Consider the following 23,853-nt stretch of genomic DNA (forward strand, 5'->3'; position numbering starts at 1 on the left):
GTTCTGGAACTCCGGAAGGGAAAATGTTAATTCACCTTGATTTGGACCCCTCTATGTGATGGCTACGTAGGCCCTTGGCATTCATTTCTCTCAACTAGTTCCTTGCAAGTCTGAGTTTCAGTGACATCGTTTGTAGCAAAGGGACATGGTGCTGACTTATTACTGGGTTGGTTTGATTGTGTTTGTGCTTAGAAAAGGAGTATTAATTGTGGATGATTAATCTGTATGCTTCTACACTGTTTTCAGTAACTTTTCTTCCACCTGGAAATAGCATTTTTCTAACGTTAACAGAAGTACTGTGTCTGCCTCGTTGAGGTTATGATTGTTACATTTATTTAGATGAACATGTCTGTGGCTGGTTTTTCACGTTATCCAGGAGTAGCATTAGCTCAGCAGCTAAGTCACTTCCTTGCAGCACTGAGTTGGTACAATTTTCTCTTTATTTTTCTCAGTGAAGGTACTGTAAGCAGTATTTTAATTTTGATGTTCAAAGGGCGTATGGCAGGCAGTGGTTGTGAGGAAAACCAGTATCACGTGCCCTAACAAAAGATACGTACGTTTCACCCGTTTCATAGGATATTTGCACATTATTGTGCGATAACTTTTGTATTTATTGCCCGCCGCGTGAGCAAGTGAAAAGAACTGCGAACGGCGCAGGCCGCGAGGCTGCCTGCTGTGTCCGGGTGCCACCACGAGATGGGGCCGGTGACGACGGGGAGGGGAGGCTGCGGGGCCGCGGCAGCCGCGCGTCGGCCTCCGGCTGCCGGCTTTGCGGAGAGCCGGGGCCTAAATCTGGAAAGACGGGTTCGGGATCGAATGACAAGCATTTCTGGTCAGTTCCTTCCTCCCTTCCTCTGGTCGTTTTCTTAGTACTGCCCTTTGCATCTGTGAAGATGAAGTTTGCTTTGTTTTTTTAAAGTGTTTAAAATTATTTAAAACGCCTGAAAATTCTTTTCTGGAAAAAAAAAACAAACCAAAACAAAACCAACCCCTTTTTTTAGAAATGAAATGAATATCCAAAGTGCCATAGAACTCTAAAAACTAAATAACTGATTTATGCCAATTGCCTGCCTAGCCTGGTTCAAAAGTATAAAATAGAAAAAAAAAAATCGCTAATACATGAGAAACATTCTTATTTTTTCCTTGAAAAAATAAAATGTATTACGTTAGCTTAGTTTTCGTTTATTGAAAATTTTACTGGGATTTCCCTCCCCAGAGATTTTAGCTGTAAGTAGAAGTTTTTCTTTGAACTGGTTTAAACTAAGGCCCTCTTTCTTGTCACGCACAGACAGGGAAATACTGCAAGATGCTGGATTAGCTTGTTCGCTTTTCATTGTTTTCTTTTGTAGCAGCAATCCGTTTAGCTATGGTATGCTGAGTTTATCTGATTAGCACTTAATGAGTGAAGGGAATAGGGGAAATGTTGCCTGAGTTACTTAAGCCTAATGAAGTTTTCAGTACCTTCCCCCTCTTTCTAAATACCTGAACTTTCCTGACCCCCACCCCTTGCTTTTTCCCTCATTTGCAGCTGGTTCCCATATGAAATGTGCTCCCCCAGCAGCTTTGACTGTCAGAAGTAGTGGTGCCATTGGCCAGATTTTGTTCAGTGCACATTGGTCACAACATACATCCTGCTCAACAGTGTTTGACAGTCTGTCTGGAGCTTTTACAAATTCAACTACTCTTGTTATGCTGACCCACATATGCCTTACCTGGGAACACTTCACTGACTAAAAATTCAACAAACTGTAGCATGAGTGTTTCTAACTTAAAACCATTAGATATAACTGTAAGCAATAAAATTATTTCTTTAGTTATGTTAGCAGTAACATTTCAATGAGGATTCACTGGAGCTTGAATAATTACATTAGATAAAGAAATTCAAGAAAGCTGAGGTTTAGTAATGCTTAAAAACTTATGTGCCATACAGGTTGCAGGTCTGTTACTATAATTAACTTGATAAGTTTCTTGCATAACTCTCATGTTTTCCTCTGGACTTCAACTTGATTTCCCTCTTTTAGGATTAATTTTTATTTTAATTTGATATTGCATTGTAAAATTTTTAATACAAAAGCAAAGTTCTGAAAAATTTAGATAAATTATCTGTATTAGTTTATGCCACTTAAATATATCTTTGGTGGTTCTGCAATTTTTATACAGAAATGCAAAGTTACCTTAATACCAATGAAAATACATCCAAGGAAAGTACAATTGACATCTGTGCATGAGATTGCTTATGCATAGTAGGTTCTATAGCACTTGTAATAAAGAAAAAGCAATAGAAGTTTAGGTGGAGTGTCAGTAAGATAATAGCATTGCTTAGAAAATCTGAACCTTTATAGGTAGGAACCTCTGAAAATATTTTCAGTTATACCTGCTTAACAATACAAATTTTTAATAGAAATGATCTCACATTTCTTTTATCACTGTCAGTGTCCCCAATTTATAATAATAATAATAGTAATAATAATAATCTTAGTAGTAGGCAGCTAGTAATAGCAGTAATGATTCTGTTAGAGCAGAATGTGTGTGTATGTTTTAAAATAATTTTAAAGATATTAGAAGAATGCTAAAGGTGCGGGAATGCACCAAAATGCTTGAGAGTGGTAGAAGATGACTGTGAACGATTTTTGAGGTCTGCACAGCTTCCTGCTGAGCACACCCCAAGGATTTGCCTTCCCAGGTGAGGTACTGCAGCTGATGGTGTTAATGTTCCCAGTGCATTGCAATGCAGAGCGCAATGTGTCCAGTTAAACGGCTGTCAATGTTGGAGCAAGTCTGGAAGTGTTGCAGTCTGATCTAAATGGTAGAAATATTGGAGGAGGAATCCCTGTTTTTTCATTTCACTGACAGCCCAAACAGTGTCACTTAAACTTCTTGTTTTCATTATTGTATTGTTTTGTTTTGGGGTTTTTGTCTGCTCCTGAATGCGTACAGCTCATGCCAAACTTCTATCCAGCCATCAAGATGGAAGAAAAACAGGTGTTAATCTGTGAATTAGGTATTGAAATATTTTGTAATTTGATTCAAAGGTTTATTTAAATCACGAAAAGTATGTGTGTGTGTTTTTCTTTTCCTCTCTCAGGTTTGCAATTATGTGTGGCTATATGTCTCAGTTTGAAAGTGTACAAAACAAAATCAGGAATGGTTATCTCTTTAAGGTATGTTTTTGTAGGGTTTGGGGGTTTTTTTAAGCTATTCCTTTAAATTATTTCCTTATATAGTGTCTAAGACAGATTTTTTGCAACACAGTAATTCAGCCTCACAGGTCTATTTTGGTGCCAATGTTAAAGTGAAAAAGTTATTTTTATGTATGCAAATAGATGATATGCTTACAAAATATAAGAACTAAGGTAGGATTCTGGGAACAGCATTAAGATTTCAGTTTTATTTTGTAGTCAAAGGGGGGAGGAAAATGGAGTGACAATTCTGTTTAGAAAATAAAAACATATGAAATACTAAGTGATGGACTAACACAGTTCTGCAATCATGCTTCATGCCACCCTTAAGAAGTAATATTTGTTTTAACACTGTCCTTTCAAAGGTAATCGTGGTTTTTAGGGTTAGCAGTTTGTGTTACATGTGCTACTCTCCCCCTCCTTGTCCTTGGTATTGCTTAGGTGCTTTCCATCCCTTGCCCTCCGAACCGGCGTCCCCCTTTCTGGGTGTCAGTGAGAGGCAGCAGATGTGTTCCACTTCCCAGGGAATGCCTGGGATGGGTCTCTATCACATCATGTCCATGTTAGGGCTTTGAGTGTCGCGGAGCTTTCCTATGAGAGAGCATTAATTACATCTGAGTTGTGCCAAGTGAGCTAAGCCTGGAGCGCTGGGACAAGGTAGGAACAAAGGGAAAATGACAAATAACAGAAGTGCTGCAGTTGTGTAAGGATGGACTTTAAAAAGAGCCCACAGTGTTAGCAGTAGACTTTTCGGGGAGGTTTTGCTCTTCAGAAGTAATTACTGAAATCTGTGTGAATCATTTGGAAATGTTAAGGATTTGGGAAAATAATAATATGAAAACATAGCTCCTATCTGAATAGTCTGTGGACAAAATGATAGAATAATAGGCTCTTAGATCTGTATAACTCGGATATGTTAGTGACTGGCTTAATTAGAACACCAGAGATATCTGGGGAGGGGGGTTAGGGAAGAAATTTTAGAATTGAAATTTATTTTGAGAGGCAAATGGTAGTTAGGGGTGAAATAACATATTTATTTTTTTCTTCAAACTCAGGTTGAGCAATAAAAGCTTTCTTTAGTAAATTAAAGAGTGAAATAAAGATACTTATGACCTGTAATGAAAATTGTTTTGGAAGAAGCACATCATAAGAGGCTTTCTAGGTTTTATGGTTTCACTGTAAACAGAATAATTTTATTTTCTGAATTTTACATTATAGTAACAATTTGTTGTGTCATGTACTATTTCATTGGGGCAGTCACATTCCAGGGTGGAAGAGACTATGCTTCAGTGCTGGGTGCTGGCATGGAAGATCTGTCAAAGAAAGTGGTTGCTTTCTCACTGATTTGGTGTGTGACAGTTTCCTAATACTAACTGTAAATAAAATGAATTTAATTGAAGTTGTTGCCTTTTTAAGACAAAAGTTCTAAATAAAGTATGCCTTCTTGCATTGTGTGTAAAGTTGCTAAATAATTTTGTTTATGGTTTCCCTCCATGGGGAAAGGGTTTGCTAGTTAAAATATTTTAGGATGTTAGAAAAGAATTGCAGCAGAAGAGGATTTCTGAATTTGTTTATGATTAACAGCAAACTTAGAATGTAAACACACTTGCCAAACAAACATCTAAAGTGACACTGATTTTCTTTCTAATAGGAGCACCTAGACAAAGCAATTGAACTTAAGCCTCAAGATCCTTTTTTATATTACCTAAATGGAAGATGGTGCTATTCAGTAAGTTGGTTTTTTATCTAACATATGAATTGAGTATACTGAAAAATGATAATGCATTTGAAATGAAATAATGGGACTTAAGACAAAGTACGTGTTTATTGAAGTAGATGTTTTGAGCTAAATGAAGTGGTACATTTACATTTCCTGAATTAACTTCTGCATGTGTGATGTTAACTGCTGACCTTTCCTGTCATGTACTTTAAGTAAGCTGTGCTTGTGTTTCCCTCATGTTGCGTTCAGATTTCCTATCTGAATGTATGAATGAAAAGTAATTGATATTTGGAAGGGAGGAAGGGTGACCTCTGGTATTGTAAGCCTTGATTTCACAGAATCATAGAATGGTTTGGGTTGGAAGGGACCTTAAAGATCATCTAGTTCCAACCCCCCTGCCATGGGCAGAGACACCTTCCACTAGACCAGGTTGCTCAAAGCCCCATCCAGCCTCGCCTTGAACACTCCCAGGGATGAGGCATCCACAACTTCTCTGGGCAACCTGCTCCAGTGTCTCACCACCCTCACAGTGAAGAACCTCTTCCTTAGATCTAATCTAAATCTACCCTTTTTCAGTTTAAAGCCATTAGCCCTTGTCCTATCACTACACGCCCTTGTAAAAAGTCCCTCTCCAGCTTTCTTGTAGGCCCCCTTTAGGTACTGGCTACAAGGTCTCCCTGGATCCTTCTCTTCTCCAGGCTGAACAATGCCAACTCTATCAGCCTGTCTTCACAGGGGAGGTGTTCCAGCCCCCAATCATCTTTGTGGTCTTCCTTTGGACCTGCTCCAACAAGTCAACATCTTTTTTACATTGCTGGCCCCAGAGCTGAATGTAGTACTGCAGGTGGGGTCTTATGAGAGCGTAGTAGTTCTTTATTCTGCCACAAACTTTCTGAGTGACCTTGGGCTAGTAACATAGTTTTTGGTAACTTTATTCCCCATTTATAACTGAAGTTAAAGGCATTTATATGCTGTGGGATTATGTCTGTGGCAGCAAGGCTACCATACTTGCTTGGTAAATTCCAGGAGAATGTCACAACAAAGATGCAGGCATAAAAATCTATAATTCAACATAAAGTTTTGCAGGAGGTACAATTTGTGTTATGCCAACACAACAGGCGCTTTTAAATATTGTGTTAATGACATAGTGATAAGTACTCATATGAAAAACTAGAATAATTGTTTTACAAGGTTAGCTGTTTTTTTTGTTGTTTTTTTCTTTTTTTTTAAATGGTGCTTGTGCTTGTAATATGAGAGTTGTCTTATTCTTAAGCCCACATCTTTGATGGCTCAGATGGCTATACTTATTGCTTCATCCTTAGTGCTGTGAGGAATCTTTCATCAGAAGAAAATGTTCTTGCATAGTCTATGCTGTAAAAGATCACTGGGAGGCTTCTCAGAATAATGACTGCTAATGCATAGTGAATTCCAGCCCTGTCTTTTTCCTCCAGCTACTTCCAGTGCTAGTCACTACAAAGTGACTACAAACTGGAAAGAAGGAGTTGCTGTGATACACTGCAGACTTTGTCTTTATCTGCAACAAGACTTAATGCAAAGTAATCTATCAGCAGTTTTTTCAGATCATATATTTAACTTTCAAAGAGCTTTCAGCAACTACATTTTTTCTCAGTTGATTTGAATAAAAAATTACACCAACTTTTTCAAAGAGCTTTTCATTTTGCTTTTTGTCACCTGGTATTCTTGAATATCAGCATTAGCTATGCAAAAGTGAGGTGCCAAAGATTGTCCTACAGTATGCTTGCTGTCCTGCCTTTAAAGAGCATCACTCTCACCAGTGATTCCTTAAGCAGTTTTATACCATGCTGTGTCCAACAGCTGACTGCAGCTTCCATTTATGTCAAACACTCCCAGATCTTTTTCATGGCTTATTTCTCACTTGAGCTATCACTTTTGGAAACTTAACATGTCATCTCAATATACCTCACTTTGTTCTTATTGCACTGCTTTTTTTACTCTTGTTTCATTTTGGTGACAATCAACACTTCCTGACTAATACATGTGGTTTCTTGCACTATATCATTACAGACTCATGTTCCACACTTGCAACATCTATGCAGGGCCTCCTTACTGAACACTGAAGCCACAGATAAGCATTTGCTTTAGGGTATGACCTGACCTGCATTTTATTAAGTGAAACAATCACCTAAACAGATGTAGCCACTGAAATACATAAGGATTGATTTCCTATTTCTCTTTTTCTTCTTCTTTTTTTTTTTTTTAATTCTTGCCTTCTGTGACTGCCATGACAAAATAGTAAGCTGAAACACTTTGGCCATACACGTGATATAGATAGTCATTGGAACCTGTGGAAGATGTGGCAAATTCCTTGGTCCTATTCTGCAGACTGTGGTGTTTCATGCTGTGGTAATTATCCCAGAAGTAGACTGTTGGCTATGGCATTGGTTCCAAATACTTCTTCAGGGTAGGGATTATGATAGAGTGCTTGAAAAATTCATTTATCACTCCTTCTCTATACTGGTACCTGTAGATGGAGTAATAATGCTCCTCTTAGACTCTCTGTTTTTCCTGTTTAGTCTAGCTGCAGTTGAGGCTGGGAAGGCTGTGTTGTCCAACGTGAGGAAATTAAAGAAGGAAAAGGGATGTCTGAAGAAAGAAGGTTAGTTTTTACATTTAGCCTAGCTGACTTTGGAGTCAAGTTAGGATTGGCCACAATATTTGTTCTTTCGCAAGTGTTACTTCCAGGGCTATTATTGTCTAACTTCAGTCACGTATTCTTTTACTGAAGCAGCGTAGTTAAAAAAGATAGCCTATAAAGTATCGAACACTACTTTTGGTAACGCTTTGGGGAAACCTGAGGTACTTAAGTCTTCCTAGTATGGTCAGACATTTCCCATTAACTCCCCATTTAATGTTGGGGATCTTATTACTATATTCTAGCACTGGGTTTTGGCCTGATAAACTGGAAAAAATAGGTATAGCATAAGAGACTGTAAAAGGGGATGCTTCAAGTGTTATAACTCAGGGTTCCAATTCATTTTCACAAATGACAATCAGCTGAACAGACTTTTAGGTAAAAAGTATAGTGGAGGCAAATGGAGAAGATTTCGTGAAGGCTGAAATCTATATCCAGAGACTGCATGCTGCACTAGTAAAAGCTACTTGATTTGTGGAGTTTTGCCAGAATTTGGCTCTGACTGCCATTTCTCACCTTCCTCAGTGTAACACAGTCCTTTGCAAAGAGCAATGGTACAGCAATGCCAAGTTTTTCACTCAGTATTTATTCTTGCTGGGCCAGATCCAAAGCTGATGCAAAGTGTCATAGCACCTTCCAGCAGAAAGGATGAGCTGGATTTTCACTGCCTCACAGCAATGGGGGTTTGTCTCTGATGCAGAGCCAGTGGCAGTTGTGTGCCACATTGTCTAAAAATCAATTTTTGCTGTTTCTTATTTCTCCTGCCATTATAAAGTCAGTAGAGCTATACAAAAGAGGAAGATTCTTTTCTGATGTGTGTATCATCTCAGCTTTGTTAGAAAATTACTTCTGGTCTCACAATCAGGTAGGCAAGATTGTCACTAATCATTTCATAGATGTCATGATGGGCAAAATTTTGCCTGAGACACATGCTGTGTATACAAGAAGCCACATATAGCTCTAATGTTTTTTGGTTTGTTTTACAGGGGTGACAAAGGGAAAAAAAAACCCAACCTATTTATTTACTCATTGAGCAAACATAATTGAACACCACCAATAATGGATAACTGCAGAACCCTACTAAATGTTATTTTAATATTCTTTTTTCCAGAGCTGATATGAACTTCTATGTAGTGGTAATTTTTTTCCGGGGTAGTCTTGTTGATAATTTAGGAAAACATGATTACCATATAATTGTAATGAAGATACTTTAAAATACCTGGTAAACAAAGTAAACCAGTGTTTAGTATGTAGAAGAGATGTTACTATTCCAAAGAAAAACAACTGCAGCAAAATAGTTTTCATTTAAAATGTCTTTGGTGATGAACAAAACTTTTTCTTCTCAGCCTTCTGTGACAAAACCAGGCTTTGTTAAGTATGTAACTTTTAGGGAAGGTTTAATGTTTTAAAGATACACTCAGCTTGGTTCATATGATTTAAAATAAGTACAGTGCTTAGAAACTTTGAAGTTTCAGCTTCGTTTTTGTTAAGGGAAAGTGAAAACTACTTTGCTTTTCAGATCAGCAAGAATTATTTATTGGAAGTGAATTGATCTGTGGTGCATGGTGTGTAGGAATTGGTTTTCTTTCCTTAGAGTTTTGGGTGCAATTATCTGATAATCCTTTGTAATTTTGTGTTGGTGAGGTTTTTTAGTGTTTTAATGTTTAGTACAGCTTTTAAAATGGAGTACGTATCTAGTTAAGACTTATGGCTACTTGCCATTACAGGGCTGGCACAGAACAGTTAGCGTATACTTATGAAACTGGATTGGAGCCTCTGGTAAATGCTAGTGGGGTGTTAAAAAATAGATCTCTTGGGATTTCCTTTTTGCACATTACATGCTATGTGTTGGATTCATCTCTGGTGTATCTGTTTGGGTAACATCAGGGAACAAATTGACCCAGTTCCTTTGTCTGTGTGCTCTGTAAGTCTGCTCCCCTTACTGGAAAGTGAAAAGCCCAGGGAATTCAAGTTGGATAAATGCCTAAATGCCTGTGCAGACTGTCCTGGTTCCTCAGCTGGCAAGAAAGAGAATATTTGTGTTGGAAGCCAGTATTTTAAAGCTGCTGTCCAGTTATTAATCTCTTCCAGAAATCAAAACATTGCAAAATTATTTAATACAATTTTACATTAATATGTTGTAATAAAAAAGAAAAAGCAACTCTCTGGGGATATTTAAGTGATGCCATTAATATTTTACTGAAGCTGGATCAATGGCATGATTTTCCTTTATGGAAGACAATTGTGTGATCTGTCTTCAGTGAGCTATTAGCAAGGAAACATCGGAGGAGGAAATCCTTTAGGGCTGCAAGTCAATCCTGGCTGAATTTTCAATCCAAGTGGGTTAGTTTCCTTGGTACCAACATCCTAGAGTTTGCATCTCATAAAAAACACACAGAAGACAAAACCAAAAAACCCCAAACTCCAGCCAGTGTTTTAGTTCATATGTGATTTTTGCTGATCCTAGACTAAGGAAGGGAAAGGTATGTTAGGAAATCCCTTTTCCCAGTATTTAGGGGAGAACCAGTTTTTCTGCCTTGGTCCTCAGAGGAACAAGAGGCCTGATAGGAACATGCAAGGTATGAACTTTCTGGGTGGCTTTCTTCCATTTCTGGTACTAGTAGAGATTTGGGTAGAATAAATCAATGAGAGCTAGCTGTTTGACAGATCTATAGAGAGATCGTTCAAGATGACCATCTCTGTTAGCTTTGGCATACTGAAGAGTGGCCTGCTCTCCTTGACAGAGGCCAGGCTGTTGTGGTGACCCACTCCCCTCCAGCCCTAGGGAAGTTCAAGAGTTGGCTGATGGTCCCTCAGGCCCTTGTTTTTCGCTCTTGAGTGAGTGGGACTAGCTCTCCTCAAGTATAGCAGCTGGGGAGCAATGTTCTCGAGCGACCCAGTACATTAAAACCTGATATTTCATGGAAACATAGTGTTCCTTGCAGTGCTCTTAGGAATTTTAAGGCTGGTGGGAGGACTGATGTCAGGGCTTGGGAGACCTAAAAACCCAAAACTCACTTAAGATCTGGAAATCATCTGTAGGGCAAGGGCAATCTTCATTCTTTAATTTTTTTGTTGTAGCTATTACTTGCTGCAGTAGCTGTTTTTCTTATTACTTTCTGCTGTCCTATACCATTCTTAAAACATGCATTAAATGGAATCATGGTTCCGCTGAAGTTGATGACAGTTACAGTCTCTTTATACCTGATTTTGTACAGACCTCCAGATACGCTTTGCACTATTTGGAATAACCTTGACTGTAGAAGTCAAATTTGCACTACACTAGAGCATGCTACACCAGGGTTCCTGTTGCCTGTGCTTGCTCACACACAGAGAATGCTTAATAAAGGTAGTTGGTATAGTAGGAATGATGTTTCCATTTCACTGAACGTGGCATAAGATTTATTCTAATAAAGTTATTTCAAATTAAAGACTGTGCTTGTGTGTGTTTAGGGAAAGGGTATAATTTCCTGTTCATCATTATTGCTGCAGGACACAATTTTGTGTCTTGCATAAAACAGGTCTTTTCCATTTGTCCCAGCTCAGTCATAGAGGGGTGCAGACTGACTCAGGTGGGGTGTGGTTAAGCTGTTGTGATGGGACCTCATCTGTCTTTAGCCATCCACAAGGTATAACTGTCTATGCTCCTTTTGTAGTTGAAGGAAAGAAAGAAGAGAAAGAGAGGAGTGTTTATCCCAGGCTAATGTAGGTGAAGAAGAATTGCCTAATGGAGATGCCTCTCTCTGTATCGACCATGCAAGGAACCTGGACAGCTCACATAAACTAGGCACTTCATTTATGGATGACTAGAGTCAGCTGCAATGAATTCATCAAGCCAGTGGCATATAAGCCTGACTGCTCAAAACATTGCAGAACTCTCAGACTATCTGTGTAATAGTCACACAGTGTAATGCTGGAGCCAGTGCACATTAAAGAAAACTCACTATTGTGCATGCATGTATTTTTAACATTTAATTTTCAAAATTGTTTTAGGTTGGTGGGATTTGTGATATAAAAATGGCCAAGTGCATATATGTTTGGGCTTTTTTGTAAGTTCGAATAGTGTAAAGCAGCACCCAAGCCAGACAAAATAAGGACTAAAACCTCAGTAAATCAGTTCTGATTAAATCTTGTAAGAAAATAAAACAACTGCCAGGAAGAGCTTGTGTTTTCAATAGGTAATTATAACTCCACATGGAAAAACTGCAGTATTGTTTCTTCAGTATTGCGTAACAGCAGACACGTGTGTGGTAATTATATCTGTGCAGTATATGTGTATCTCCAGGGTGTTCTGTGGTCTTGCAGAAAACAGTGTAAGCATATACATTCCCTTAATTTTTTTCCCTCTCTTCCTCCCTCTGTAAGCTACCTCTGTCTTGTTGTGATGGACCTAGAAATATAGAAACCCCCTTCCTATTCCAAAAGAATAGAGAACACTGCAGCAGTAGATTGGTGTGAAGAAATCAATACTTTTGCAAAAATCCTTTTAATATCTCTCACAGAATATGTCTCAAACTGTAGAGCAACTAGGGAAATGAAGTGCGTGAGGGAATTATGTACATACCTACAATATGAAGTTTCAACCAGCATGCTGCAGTTTTTAACATAGTGTGAAGGCACTGCAATGCAGAGAGGGGAGACATCTTGTTGCTTCTAAGAGTAAGAACTCTGGGATCGCTGGAGAGCTTTTGTAAAAAACACTTTATTCCCTTCAAGAGTAGGATATTTGAGAGAGAGAGAGCATGAATTAAAGCTTTATTTTCTTAATATTGTTTCTCTCTGGAATATAACTTCTAGTAGTTTTGTGTGAAAGACTTACTGACGGCATTTAACGAATAAGGCATTGGTCCCGGCTGAACAACTAGCAAGACTTGACAGAAGGCATCCGCCTTCTGTCTCCAAGCAATGTTGCTCCTATGTAGCTAGAGTCGTTGGGGCCAGATGAGAAAACATGGTCCTGTGCATTTTCCTGTTGTGTGCTCGCCTGTATTTGTGCTCTTTGCAATGGTATTTTTAGGAGAGTTTGCAACAAGAAATACATAGAGCTTGATGTCTGTTCAAAAGAGAAGCAGTCTGGTTTATGGCTGTGGATAATTATGTGTGGATGGATTCTTATATTTTACCATAATTAACTGGCATCTACTGAATAATTGCTGGATTTAGCTGGAGAAGGCGGGGGAGCAGCAACAGCCCTGAAGAGATTGGGAAGCCAGGGAATGAGGCGGGAATAATCTAAAGCTATCCAAAACCATTTTAATTTTTACACCAGTAGGACAGACTTGAGTTCAAGGCTCAACTCTGTTACTTGAATTGCAGATCCCTCTGAAAAAGACATGTCCCTATGTGACTCATATTTTACCTCCAGGTCTCTGATGACATGCTTGCTTTCTTTGCCTGTGTGTACCCCTTCTCTGTGTTGCCTCTGCATAGATCAGGCCAGAAATTGCTAGAAAACCACAGAACCTTGTTTTTTGCCATTTTTAAACTCAGCTGTACACTGTGATAGGAGCCATCAGTGCTGTGGTTCAAATACTGATATGAAGGCAAAAAGATCTGACTTTTCTTTACAGATGCAGTAGAAGCCTCCAAAGGAGGGTGGCTTCACTTCTTGATTTAAACAGACTCCAGTCTCACATTGCATTTCTTAGCAGCTCCATCCTTCATAAAAGATGTGAGGTGTGTTTTGCCAGGTTAGGTGATGGAGCCAAATACCTTATGGCAGTAACCAGAGCAGTTTCTGTCAAGTGTCAGTATATGTAAGGGAAGAAGTCATGTACATTTTGTGGCAATGTGGCAGTTCCCTAAAGTCCTTTTATAGCAGCCCATCTTCCTGAAATGAGAAGAGGTCTTTGGCAAGTGTTACTTGTCAGAATTGAAGAGTAAAAAATGAAGCCTATTTCTTAACAGTGGTTGTCACCAGCTTCTGTGTAATAAATTAACTTGTTTTACAAGCACCAAAAGCACTCACATTTTGGCTTTAGCAACAGCTTTTTGTAATGTTGAAAAGTAGTCAAGTACATGGTAAGCTGTCTGTCTCATGAAAACCTTAACAGGTTTAAAGCACTGTTTCTAATCTAAAATCCAAAAGACTATGCTTTCAGCTGGCAAATCGACAGTATAAAACATTCCTTGACAGGTTCTTTGGCAAAATAGGTTGTATAAGTAGTACAGTGGCACAGTACAGTATTTACTCCAAAACTGAGAAGCAACCCTAAAGACTTTTAAATTTTTTTTCTTTTCTTTCTTTTTTTTTTTTTTTTTTTTAATTATTATAGGTAGCTCAGTTGTCTTGGATTGAAAAGAAAGTAGCTGCTGCTCTCTTTGGGACTCCACCAACTTCAACAATAGAAGAAGCATTGCAGAATTTCCTTAAGGTAAGTCCTAGCCAAGGGTTTTCCTGTGTGACTGTTTACCAGCTGCTGTGACTGTTGTCAAGATGTCTGTTCAACAGGTTGTGTTCAGTAGCTATAAATCCAGGGCTCTCCTAAATACTACAGAGCACTCTACTAAAATATTTTTTTTCTATTTTAAAATTAGTTTGGAGATAGTAGCTAGCACCTTTCTTCTTCTTTAGTTTTAGGGAATTCTTCAATGACTTGCCGTGGTTAATAGTATTGGATTTAATGTGAGATGGATATAGATTAATTATATATGCTATTGAAACAAATTAACCATAGTGATAACTGGCAATTTGCCCGTTTCTGCAAGAGGGTTAACATAGGCAAGGAAAACTTTGACATTGTGATATGTCTCTTTCTGATCTGAAGCTCTTTTAATTGAATTTCAGTAGAAGCCTTTCTTGCTTGTGGAGATGAAATTACCTTTGTAGTGAAGTAGAAAAGAAAGCTCTATCATACAGGTCCATGTTCCTGGGCATTCTACTTGAATGCACAGTTATGAGAACACACCACATGAACAAAACAAACCTCTCTTTCAGTGTCTTTTATATGAATAATTTCTACTTCTGGAGCTGAAAAAGACATGTTTTTCACTTGACTGAATGCAAAGGATAAACTTCCATCATTACAATTACTTTCAGACAGTTTCTCAAAGGAATTGAACAAGCATGTTTTCTTCACTGTCAAAAGTGCTTGTTTTCTGTGTTCTTAGTCTATTTAAAGATGGAATGATCTCCTGAATTTTGGAAATACAATGGTCCAAGGATTACCATCTTCCCAGTTTAAGAGACTTTATCTTCAATGTCAAACTCTGAAGGTGGTAGAAGTGTTTTAGCTTCAAGGCATTTTGTGGTGGGCTGCAGAGTAACTGTGGTTTTAAGGCATCTTCTGCAACAAAAATTAAATTACTGTCTGAAAGACAACTGTTTGGGGGGGGGCGGTTCAAATGTTTGACAATACACAGTTTTGGTGAAAGCAGCATTGCTTTGGTCCAAGGATTACAGCTACTATAAATTTCACTCATGTAATTTTTCTCTCCCAAAAGCTGTTTGTTGATTAAAGCTGCTTCTTGGTTAGTAGATAATTGGTAAGGTTTTTACTCACCTTTCAAGCTTCTACATCCTTGATGTGTTTTAAACGGAAGACAATCTTGAACTTTTTTAACAACCTGAACTTTTCAGAAGATCGTAATGTGAAAAGAAATGTGAACACAGAGCTAGAAGATATGGGTCTGTGAAAGAAAAATAATTATAAAGTTCATGAATACAGTTCATTACCCATTACACAAAGTGTGAATGGTTGGTTGCTTGTTTATTTCTTTGATGAGGAAATAAATATTAATAATCCAGAGAGAGCAGTGTCTTCCAACCCCCTCTGTAAGTGAATGAATCCAACAGATATTCTGTAAAGTGATCCGATATCTTTACAAAGCACTTAGGGAGAGGAGAGCAAGCAGTACAGAGCATTTTTATGTGTTCAGTATCAGCACCTCATGTGCCTGGTTTAGGGTTTGAGTTTGGGGTTTTCTTGTTTTCTTGAGGTTTTTTTGAAGTGCTAAACAGATTGTGGTGCACATAGTAGGGATGATTCAGTCTGATGTTTGAGGAAGCTTAGTGCATTACTAAAAATGTTATGCAGACCACATAAATCTCATCACACAAGTTTTATGTCTATTTTCTTTCCTGTTTTTTATTATTTAGGCAGAAGAAATGCATCCAGGATATTCCAAATGCAATTACGTGTATTTGGCAAAGGTAACCAAGTTCTTTTAAAAATAATGATTTGTAGACTCTGGTATTCTTACAGTGGTCTGATTGGAAACAAAATGTTTTTTTCTTCTCAGTGCTATAAAGATCTTGGCCAGAAAAACAATGCACTGAAGTACTGTGATTCTGCACTGTCAATTCTCTCAGTTTCTAATGAGGTGCGTATTGAGAGTGATAACTTGTTCTCTTGTGACTGCTGTCTTGTCTTTGGCACCCATTATTGCACTGTCAGTAATAACATAATGTTTCACTTTTTCCCCTGAACACAGAACCTTCCTTTTTCTTCCACTCTAGGTTGGCTCATTACAGTTGTCTGTATTAACAGCTTTAAAAAAATCTTTGTCTTGGGAACTGTCAGGGACTTGTCTGTGTTAGAGGCTGTCAGAAACTGAATTGCATTCTTTGTACAACCCATTTCATTACACTATCTTAAGCATAAGCAGTTGAGTGTGTCACTTTAGCTGTGCTGAAATTTTGCCCCAAACCTACTTTTTCTCAGTTGAAAGCATTCTGGATTTTTGTCCCATAGTCTCTGTCTCTGCTCCTGAAAGCCTCTAGTTTGTGTTAGCTATAGCAGAGGTAGATGAGTTATTCAAGATTGCCTTTGTCTTCAACCACAGTGCAGTTAAGGAGGCACAGTTCTTGCAGTTACATCTGCTGGAATATAGTTTATTCTAAGAGATTATTAGATTCATTTTTAGGCCCTTTAGAGTATTTTTAGTATATGGATGCAAATTTCTACAGATATTTGAGAGATTTTAAGTGATGTAATTTCTCAAATATAAACCAAGTCATGGCAAGAGGTTCATTCTGTCTGATCTCATGTAGAAGCAAGTTCCATAATTACCGACCCATGGCTGGAAACGTCTTACCATCCCAGAGTGTGACAAGTTCAAACCTGAGCTTTGTCAGCCTAAGGGACCCCCTTTGAGCACAGCAGATGTGGTAGGGAGAGAGAGAGGTGATTCCAGAGACGAATTGGCCCTATCCCATTTAATTCTTTGAAGTTAAGGAAAAAGACCATTAAATAGATCTGTAACTTGATTGACAATAAATGCTGTGTGTGGAGCAGTAACATGTTTATGTCAAGTATTCCTGCTGGGAAGAAAGACCACTGCATGCCTCACCAGCAGCTGCTCCTGGGTGGCCTTTATTTTTGGCCCAAGTTATAGTATGTACCAATCATAAATTAAACAATCATTGCTTAAGTTCAATGTTTCTTTAAATATGTATTGATACAGATATGACATTAATAGTCTCTTAACTCTGCTTTATTCTTTACTTACTGTTGAAATGTACCTTCGGCTTGCCTATTACAGAACATAGGAAAGACTGCTATAAATTACCTGTTATTTGGTGCCTTACATCTTTGCATAAAAAGTAGGACCAATGGTGTAAGGGAGAGAGCATACAACTGAAATTGCTTGAACTCAGCCTGTTTTGTATATATCTGCACTGACTGCGCTGGTGAATTTTTTGGTTTTCCTGTATTCAATTTACTACAGGCCAGGTAATCTTGCAATGAACTCTGAAGATATCTGGTAAAATCGCAAACAAACATATATCACAGAAACTTCTGATGGGCAGAAGACTGTGTTTAGTAAACTGGAAGTCGTTCAACATATTCATAAAGACTCCTTGAAAAAGTGTAGAGATAGAGATAGCATAGATTAGGATTCATCTTTGATAACAATAGCTGGACAAAATTTTGGTGACCAAAGGTAGTTGCTGAGGCTCCCCCTACACTCGGTGGAAAGAGATAGATGCATCCAGGTGACCCACCCTGCCTCTCTCTGTCCCCTGACAGCAGAGAGAGACTAGATGTGAAGGTATGTGTAAGATGTGTACCTGAGACACCTGACTCCTAGACTGTGCAGTTAATGAGAGGTGAATCCTGCCTTTAAAGTCCAGTGTCATCAGTCTAAATGTGAGCTGGAGTTCAGTGTGTCCTGGGCCACCTGGAGTGGCTTAGTCCCTGGTAAAAGGAATGCCCCATCACATTTCTGAAGTACCGGCAGACCTGAGAAGGAGGGGGGACCCTGAGGTGAGAGCTAGAATTTGGGAGCAGCCTGAAGGGTGTGTGTGTGTATTCTGGCAAGCAGGGTGGTGATGAGAATAAGAATGATACTGGATTGTGAACAGAAGAAATAGCAGCAAATGGACCCCCAAAATCTTTTGTCCATCTGAAGAGGACAAGATGATATGTCCTCTTCTGTTTTGACTAATTCTATAGATATCACAGATTTGTCTGCTTTGTCTTGTTTACTTGTGATGTGTTTTGAGTTAAGTTTAGAAAAAAAGAAAGTCCAGGAAAATATGGCATTGGGGCAATAGTATGTAATTCAATTTAAAAAAAAAAAAAAGGCAGTTAGCACAAGGTAAAACCACGTGCACGCTCAAAGGAATTACTATAAAATGGAGATCTGGAACACAAACTCTGCTGATGCTGTTACCTCAAGTCCCATCTGAATTAGAATATTACATGTTGCTTTGGTTATTGTGTTAGAGAAAGACTGTTACTGATTTTAGGGGGAAACATGTTGGAACTGAAGTGGTTCAGGGCTTGGAGCCATACAGAGGAATAACATTTAGTCAGGTTAGTTTAAGGGAGGGAAAAGACTGTAATAAGACTAAAGAGACATTGGGGAGACAGTAATAAACAGATGCTGTTAAAGTGCCTGAATTGACTACAGCCCTGGAAAAGATGGCGTTCATGATCTGAAAAAGAAAATGCAGGTCAGCAGCAGTCTGAGGATTTCTTTCAGTTTGCCACAGCACAGGATCTCCAGGTTGTCAGCAGCATGGTATGTTGTCACAGTCATGCAAAACCATCATTCCCAAGTGCAATCATAGTTTCTCATGTGAGTTTTCTCTCTTTCTTCAGGCAGGGGAATTCCTTTATTGTTTTAAAATGTTGGCTTCTACTGAGAAACATGTATATGTATAAAGGCATAAAATCAGGAGCAGGCTGAGAGAACAAAGTTGCTGGAAAGGTGCCACATTGAGGAAATGTATAGTATTTCATGATACAAATCATCCTGCAGCATAAGTATGAAAAATAATAGTAGACAGTGGTTTACTTTTTATTGCTTCTGAGCATCCACAGTTTCCAGTGACTTCAGTGGGAACCAGAGGTGCTCGGCATCAGTAAAATAGCCCATAGCTCATTTTAATCCTCAGGTCAAATTCTCAGCTGGTCTAACTCAGGGCACTTCTTTGACACTTTGTCTAGGATTCATTTTATGTAACATTTCAAGTTAAGTGAGATTACTTTGTCTTGAATGTTGTATCACATCCAAATATCCCTTCTGTGTGTCTGTTCTACCACTTAGAGAATATCTTTTTAATTCAAGGGGTAGAGGGGCTTCCAAACAGAGGTAATTCTTGTTAAGGGAAAAAAAAAAAAAAATCAGATGGCCAGTTTCAACCCTATTATGAACCTAAAAAAGGATACCAAAGAAATCATAAAAGGAGAGACAAATTCTGATTGAATGACTCCTGTAAGTCCTAATACCAGTTTTTAAAAATAGTTTGGCACATTTTTAACTAATCAGTCCATGCATTTTTTTAATTTTAAAAGGAAATACAGGAGATTTGGTGCAAATTACAACTGGAAAACTAAACTGATGTTACAGTAGAGACCTCTCTCTTTAGCCTCTCTACTTTAAACAAAAACCTCCAATGAATCATGCGGTCCTTCCTTGGCCATAAATACTGTCATACTGTGGAGTGGTACTTCACTGCTGGAGGTGCACAGGACATAAAATTGTCCTGCTTTTCTCTGGTTGCTGTCCAGGCGGATAATCTCAGGGTCCTGGGAAACATTCACCCCTTCAGTAAAAGAGATCCTAATGCTCAGGGCTGCTGTGAGTTACTGTAAAGTGCATAACAGCTGCTCTGTTTATCTAGTAGATGTTGCATTACCCTTACTGAGACTCATTACTTTGTAGCGCACTCAAAGCCTTGGTGACTATGACTACATGAAAGGCTGTCAAAACCAGATGTGCTGGACTACTGTGATTGGAAAAAAATTACTTTTTTAAATTTTAGGAGAAAAGTGTAATTTAAATTTGAAAACATGAGCATTTGTCTTGCATATAGAAAGACAAAATGAATGGCTGTGTGTCTACGCTTGATTAAACACATAGCGCTTTGTATGTAAGGGGAATAAGACACTAATTTCTTGTTTATAACAAAGATTGTTGGGTATTTTCAAGGCTGGAACTTGTAGAAAATTAAAGTCTCAGTGTAGAATTATAAAGTATAATAAGAAATTATTTTTTCTTGTATCTGGAGATGAGCATGGGCATCAGAGTGAACTCTGTGCTTGTAGGACCCATAAGCTCACCACAAAGGGATAACAGCCTAGCAGAGGAAGAGATTAAAATTTCAAGGTTCTGGTGTCTATGATATTTTTTGAAAATTAATCTAAAAAGCAGCAGTTACATTACAAAAAAATGTAGTCTTGGAAGAGCTGAAGACAGCAAAGCAGGAAGAATGCAAAGCAAATCTATTTGCACTGAGAGTTGCTGAAAGTCTTACTTAAAATGCAGATAAAAACTTCCCTGAAACTGAGCATGTATTTTACAAAATTATTGGTGATTTAAAAAAAAAATCTTAATTTCAAAACCACTCCTTCCTACCCAGCAATTACAAATGAAGGCAATTTAGTGTTGAAATTAACAAGTGAAAGAGATTTAGATATTACAGAATTGATCGTTATGGCATTCACTTCCAACAGGTGTAGAATGGCAAGAAGCAGAGACTTGTTAGAGACTCTGCCTTTGGCCCCAGCGACATCTGAAACTCTAGAAAAGCCCATGTGGAGGAGGAAGTAAATGTAATAATGGGCAGGAACAATGGCTGAATGTTTACACAAGAATACAGCTGCTGAAGAGAAATCATGGCCTTAAGATGTTCTTACATTTTTTTTACATCGCCATAATTGATCTCCCTGGTCATTAATTTACATTTTTAATATTGTCTGTAAGGAAAAAAGTGGGAGTTACAGAGGGATGGAAGAGAGGACAGAGTATAAACTTCAGCACCCATCAGTTGTTCCTGTTACAACAGACCATTTACATATCTTGAATTTTCCACAACAGATTTTGAGGAGAAAAAAGTAATTTACTTCTGCTTTTCAAGTGAAGGGTACAAATTATGACTTGTTTGTGGAAAAAACTACCCATCAAAACTATGTGAATAATTTGGGTTAACCTTATAAAATGTTTTTGTTTTCTCATCAAACAGAACATTTTCTTTTCTCAACATCATCAGGTCAATACAAAATGTCATTGTTTTCAGAGGATATTTGTTCCTTTAGATTTTGTGCACATTTGTCCTCCAAATGCCAAGCAAAAGTCTATGGTGTTTCAGTTACAAAATAATGGAAATATTCAGATTTGTGTTCATTTTGAATTCTAGGCTATTGTTTTCCTGCGAATACTGTTTGTGGAGCTGAATAAGAATTTCCTAATAGCTACCACCAATCCAAAATTAAAGTATATTCTGAATATACTTTAAATAACTATTCCTTAATTAGTGATTCTGTTTACACTGAATATGAGTGCTTCAGGCTCAGGAAATGGGCCTTTTAAAACCTCATTATAAAAAGATCAGATTTCAAACTGTAAAATGCTGGTAAAAATGAGACATTTTTAAAAGAGCTGCTAGAAGAATTTGAGACATCCTATATTTTACATTATTTTGCACTTCAGAGAATGCAGTCTGTTTTTCTCTTAATGATCAGACTGATTTGTTGTCTGCATGTTTTTGAAGTTCTTGCCAAAAGGTTTGTTTGCATTGTCTGCTTATTCTTTCTCCCTCTCCAAAAACGATTCCAAAAAATGAAGCTATCTTTTTAGTGCAGTAGTTTCATACATAAGGATAAAGTCTATCCTGATAAATACTGAGCTGCTTATATTTATGATTAAATTGACTAGTTTATCACAAAGTATTAATTTCAACATCCTATCAAAGGTAGCATGGTTTTGGCATAGTTCTTAGTGCAGCTAGACTGATCAACAGATGATTCCTCAAAGCGTGGAGTGTATCTCTTCCGCTGGTGTGCTGATGTTGCAGGGGCAGAGTGGGAGAAGTGGTCATGGAGGTGGTCGTGCACTGCAGGATGAAGAGGTTCACAATTGGTTTCCTGTTTTTGTAGAGTGGCCAGGGGAAGTCAAGCTTCCAGAAGTTTGAAACATATTGTCTCAGAATCAATATATAGGGTGAAGGAAAGCCTCAACAGGCATCTTTCTGAAGGGCTTGTAACTGGGTGTGATCATGTTTAAGCCATTTCAGTGATGACTACACAGAAAGAAGGGCTGTAGGTCCCATCGTGGTGGCGGCGGCAGCTGGACAGAAACAGGGGAATGTCTTGAACATCAAAAGCTCCGCATTGTGTACAATAGTAAAAGGAAACCAGATTACAGGTGAAACTTTGTCTTTTAAGTTAGAAAAGAACTAGTGTATAAAAATTTTACGTGACTTAATTATTCTAAATTGAATTCTGCCATTTGTAATTTTTCAACAGCAGTCTTCGAACTAGCTCAACTGTTTATTCAGTCTTCCGGGTGTGAAAGGGTGTTTTTCCCTCTACTTGAAGTATAATCAGGAAATGTGGAATTATTGTCAGCTACGTATTTTAAAGCTGTGCTTGCCTTGATCCTAAAAGCTTTGAGAAGTCATGGTTCATCCCCAGAGGAAGATCCTAAGAATATGAAAAAGCATAAAATGCTCTAACTTGTGACGTACAGCAGTCACATAGAAGGTTGCAAGTAGATGATTGCATTGTTTTATTGAAATATCTAAGGGGAAAAACAGTATTATGCAATCGTATGCAAATTAACACCTACTACAGTCACACCCTCTGTAAGAGTCTATCATGAAACTGAGAAGGGATAGCATATAGTTTTATATGATTTATATTGTCCACAAGAGTTATTACTCTCTAATTAACGATCCTTATGCCTGTTTGGGAGTCTCTTCTGTTACAGTCCAGGATTTCTCCTGGAGCTGAGAAGGAATGATACAGCTGTACCCAAAATCAGGGGTGGCTCTCAGCACGTCATTGCTGTTACTGCATATCAGACTACAGCTTTGGACCACCCTTGCAGCCCAGCTCATTTAATATACCGTGCAGTGCCGCTGACTTCAATGAAACCCTACAGGATGCTTGTCAGCTTGGGATTTGGCAGTGGTTGCACACAATTACATTATTGGCTGGTGTAACCATTTTGGTTGTGGTCATGGGGGTGTATCATTCTCTGTTGACAGTTGGGACTTTGTCAACAAGTGCACACATGTGCAGTGCCTGGGTTGAGAGTGCATAAGGAAATAATTAGCAGAGATGGAAGGTAAAATCATTATCTTTCTGTCTCTGCTTTAATTGCCATTTAATTTTCACATGCACTTTTACATGTGTATGTCTGTGTGTATATATATCTATCAGTAAAATTTTTCAGCAGAAATTAACTGTCAAAATGTGGACTACCTCCAGTTAAGCCAACATTCCCTTTGTCCCACCAGCTCTCTCTTCCGTCTTGCTCTTGTTTTCAACTCCCTCTTTTCCCTTGTTCAGTCCCTGGCCTCCCAGGTCTTTTTTTCCTGTGCATGTCCCCTGTGGATGATGAAACATAAAAGAAAAGCAACTAAATAGGAAGAGGGGAAAATAAGTCACTGACCCTGTAATTTGAATACCTTTTGTGTAGCAGTTTGCAGAACAGTTTGAACTCATATTCAACTCTGAAAATTATATGAGAAGTGTTTAATAAATGTAAGCCTTGACAGTAGAAAGGCAAGATTGAAAATGGCCGTGTATTCAGTCAGCGCTGAACTAAGCCTCAGGGTGAACAAATGGGATTGATGCAAATATATTGCATTCCTCCTGTGACTTGCACCTCTTCCTCTCCCTGCTGCACTCTAAAGGGAGATCAAAGCCTGCCAGTCTTAACCCCCCCCCCCAAAAAAAAAACAAACACAAAAAAGTCGACCTTATTGTTAATTTTTAGAAAGCCACAGACCCAGAAATCAATGAGGAAGAAAGTTGGCCAAATAAGAGATTTATGGCTTTGTCTTCCCATTAACAGCCAAACTTTGGGCATTAATGAAGTTTTCA

At 38.3% G+C, this 23,853-nt stretch overlaps 1 protein-coding gene across 2 annotated transcripts in view; it reads left to right on the top strand.

Moving 5' to 3' along the window:
- Positions 1-23,853, top strand: part of RMDN2 (regulator of microtubule dynamics 2) — a 51,843-nt gene that overhangs the window by 22,007 nt on the left and 5,983 nt on the right. For both annotated transcript variants that reach the window (XM_069800499.1, XM_069800500.1), the window contains 5 exons: positions 3,086-3,161; positions 4,831-4,908; positions 13,849-13,947; positions 15,672-15,725; positions 15,815-15,895. In XM_069800499.1, coding sequence (XP_069656600.1) covers positions 3,086-3,161; positions 4,831-4,908; positions 13,849-13,947; positions 15,672-15,725; positions 15,815-15,895 — 388 coding nt within the window. The remainder of the gene's footprint in view (positions 1-3,085; positions 3,162-4,830; positions 4,909-13,848; positions 13,948-15,671; positions 15,726-15,814; positions 15,896-23,853) is intronic.

The sequence above is a fragment of the Haliaeetus albicilla genome, chromosome 13, assembly GCF_947461875.1.
Source record: "Haliaeetus albicilla chromosome 13, bHalAlb1.1, whole genome shotgun sequence".
NCBI classification, from domain to species: Eukaryota; Metazoa; Chordata; class Aves; order Accipitriformes; family Accipitridae; genus Haliaeetus; species Haliaeetus albicilla.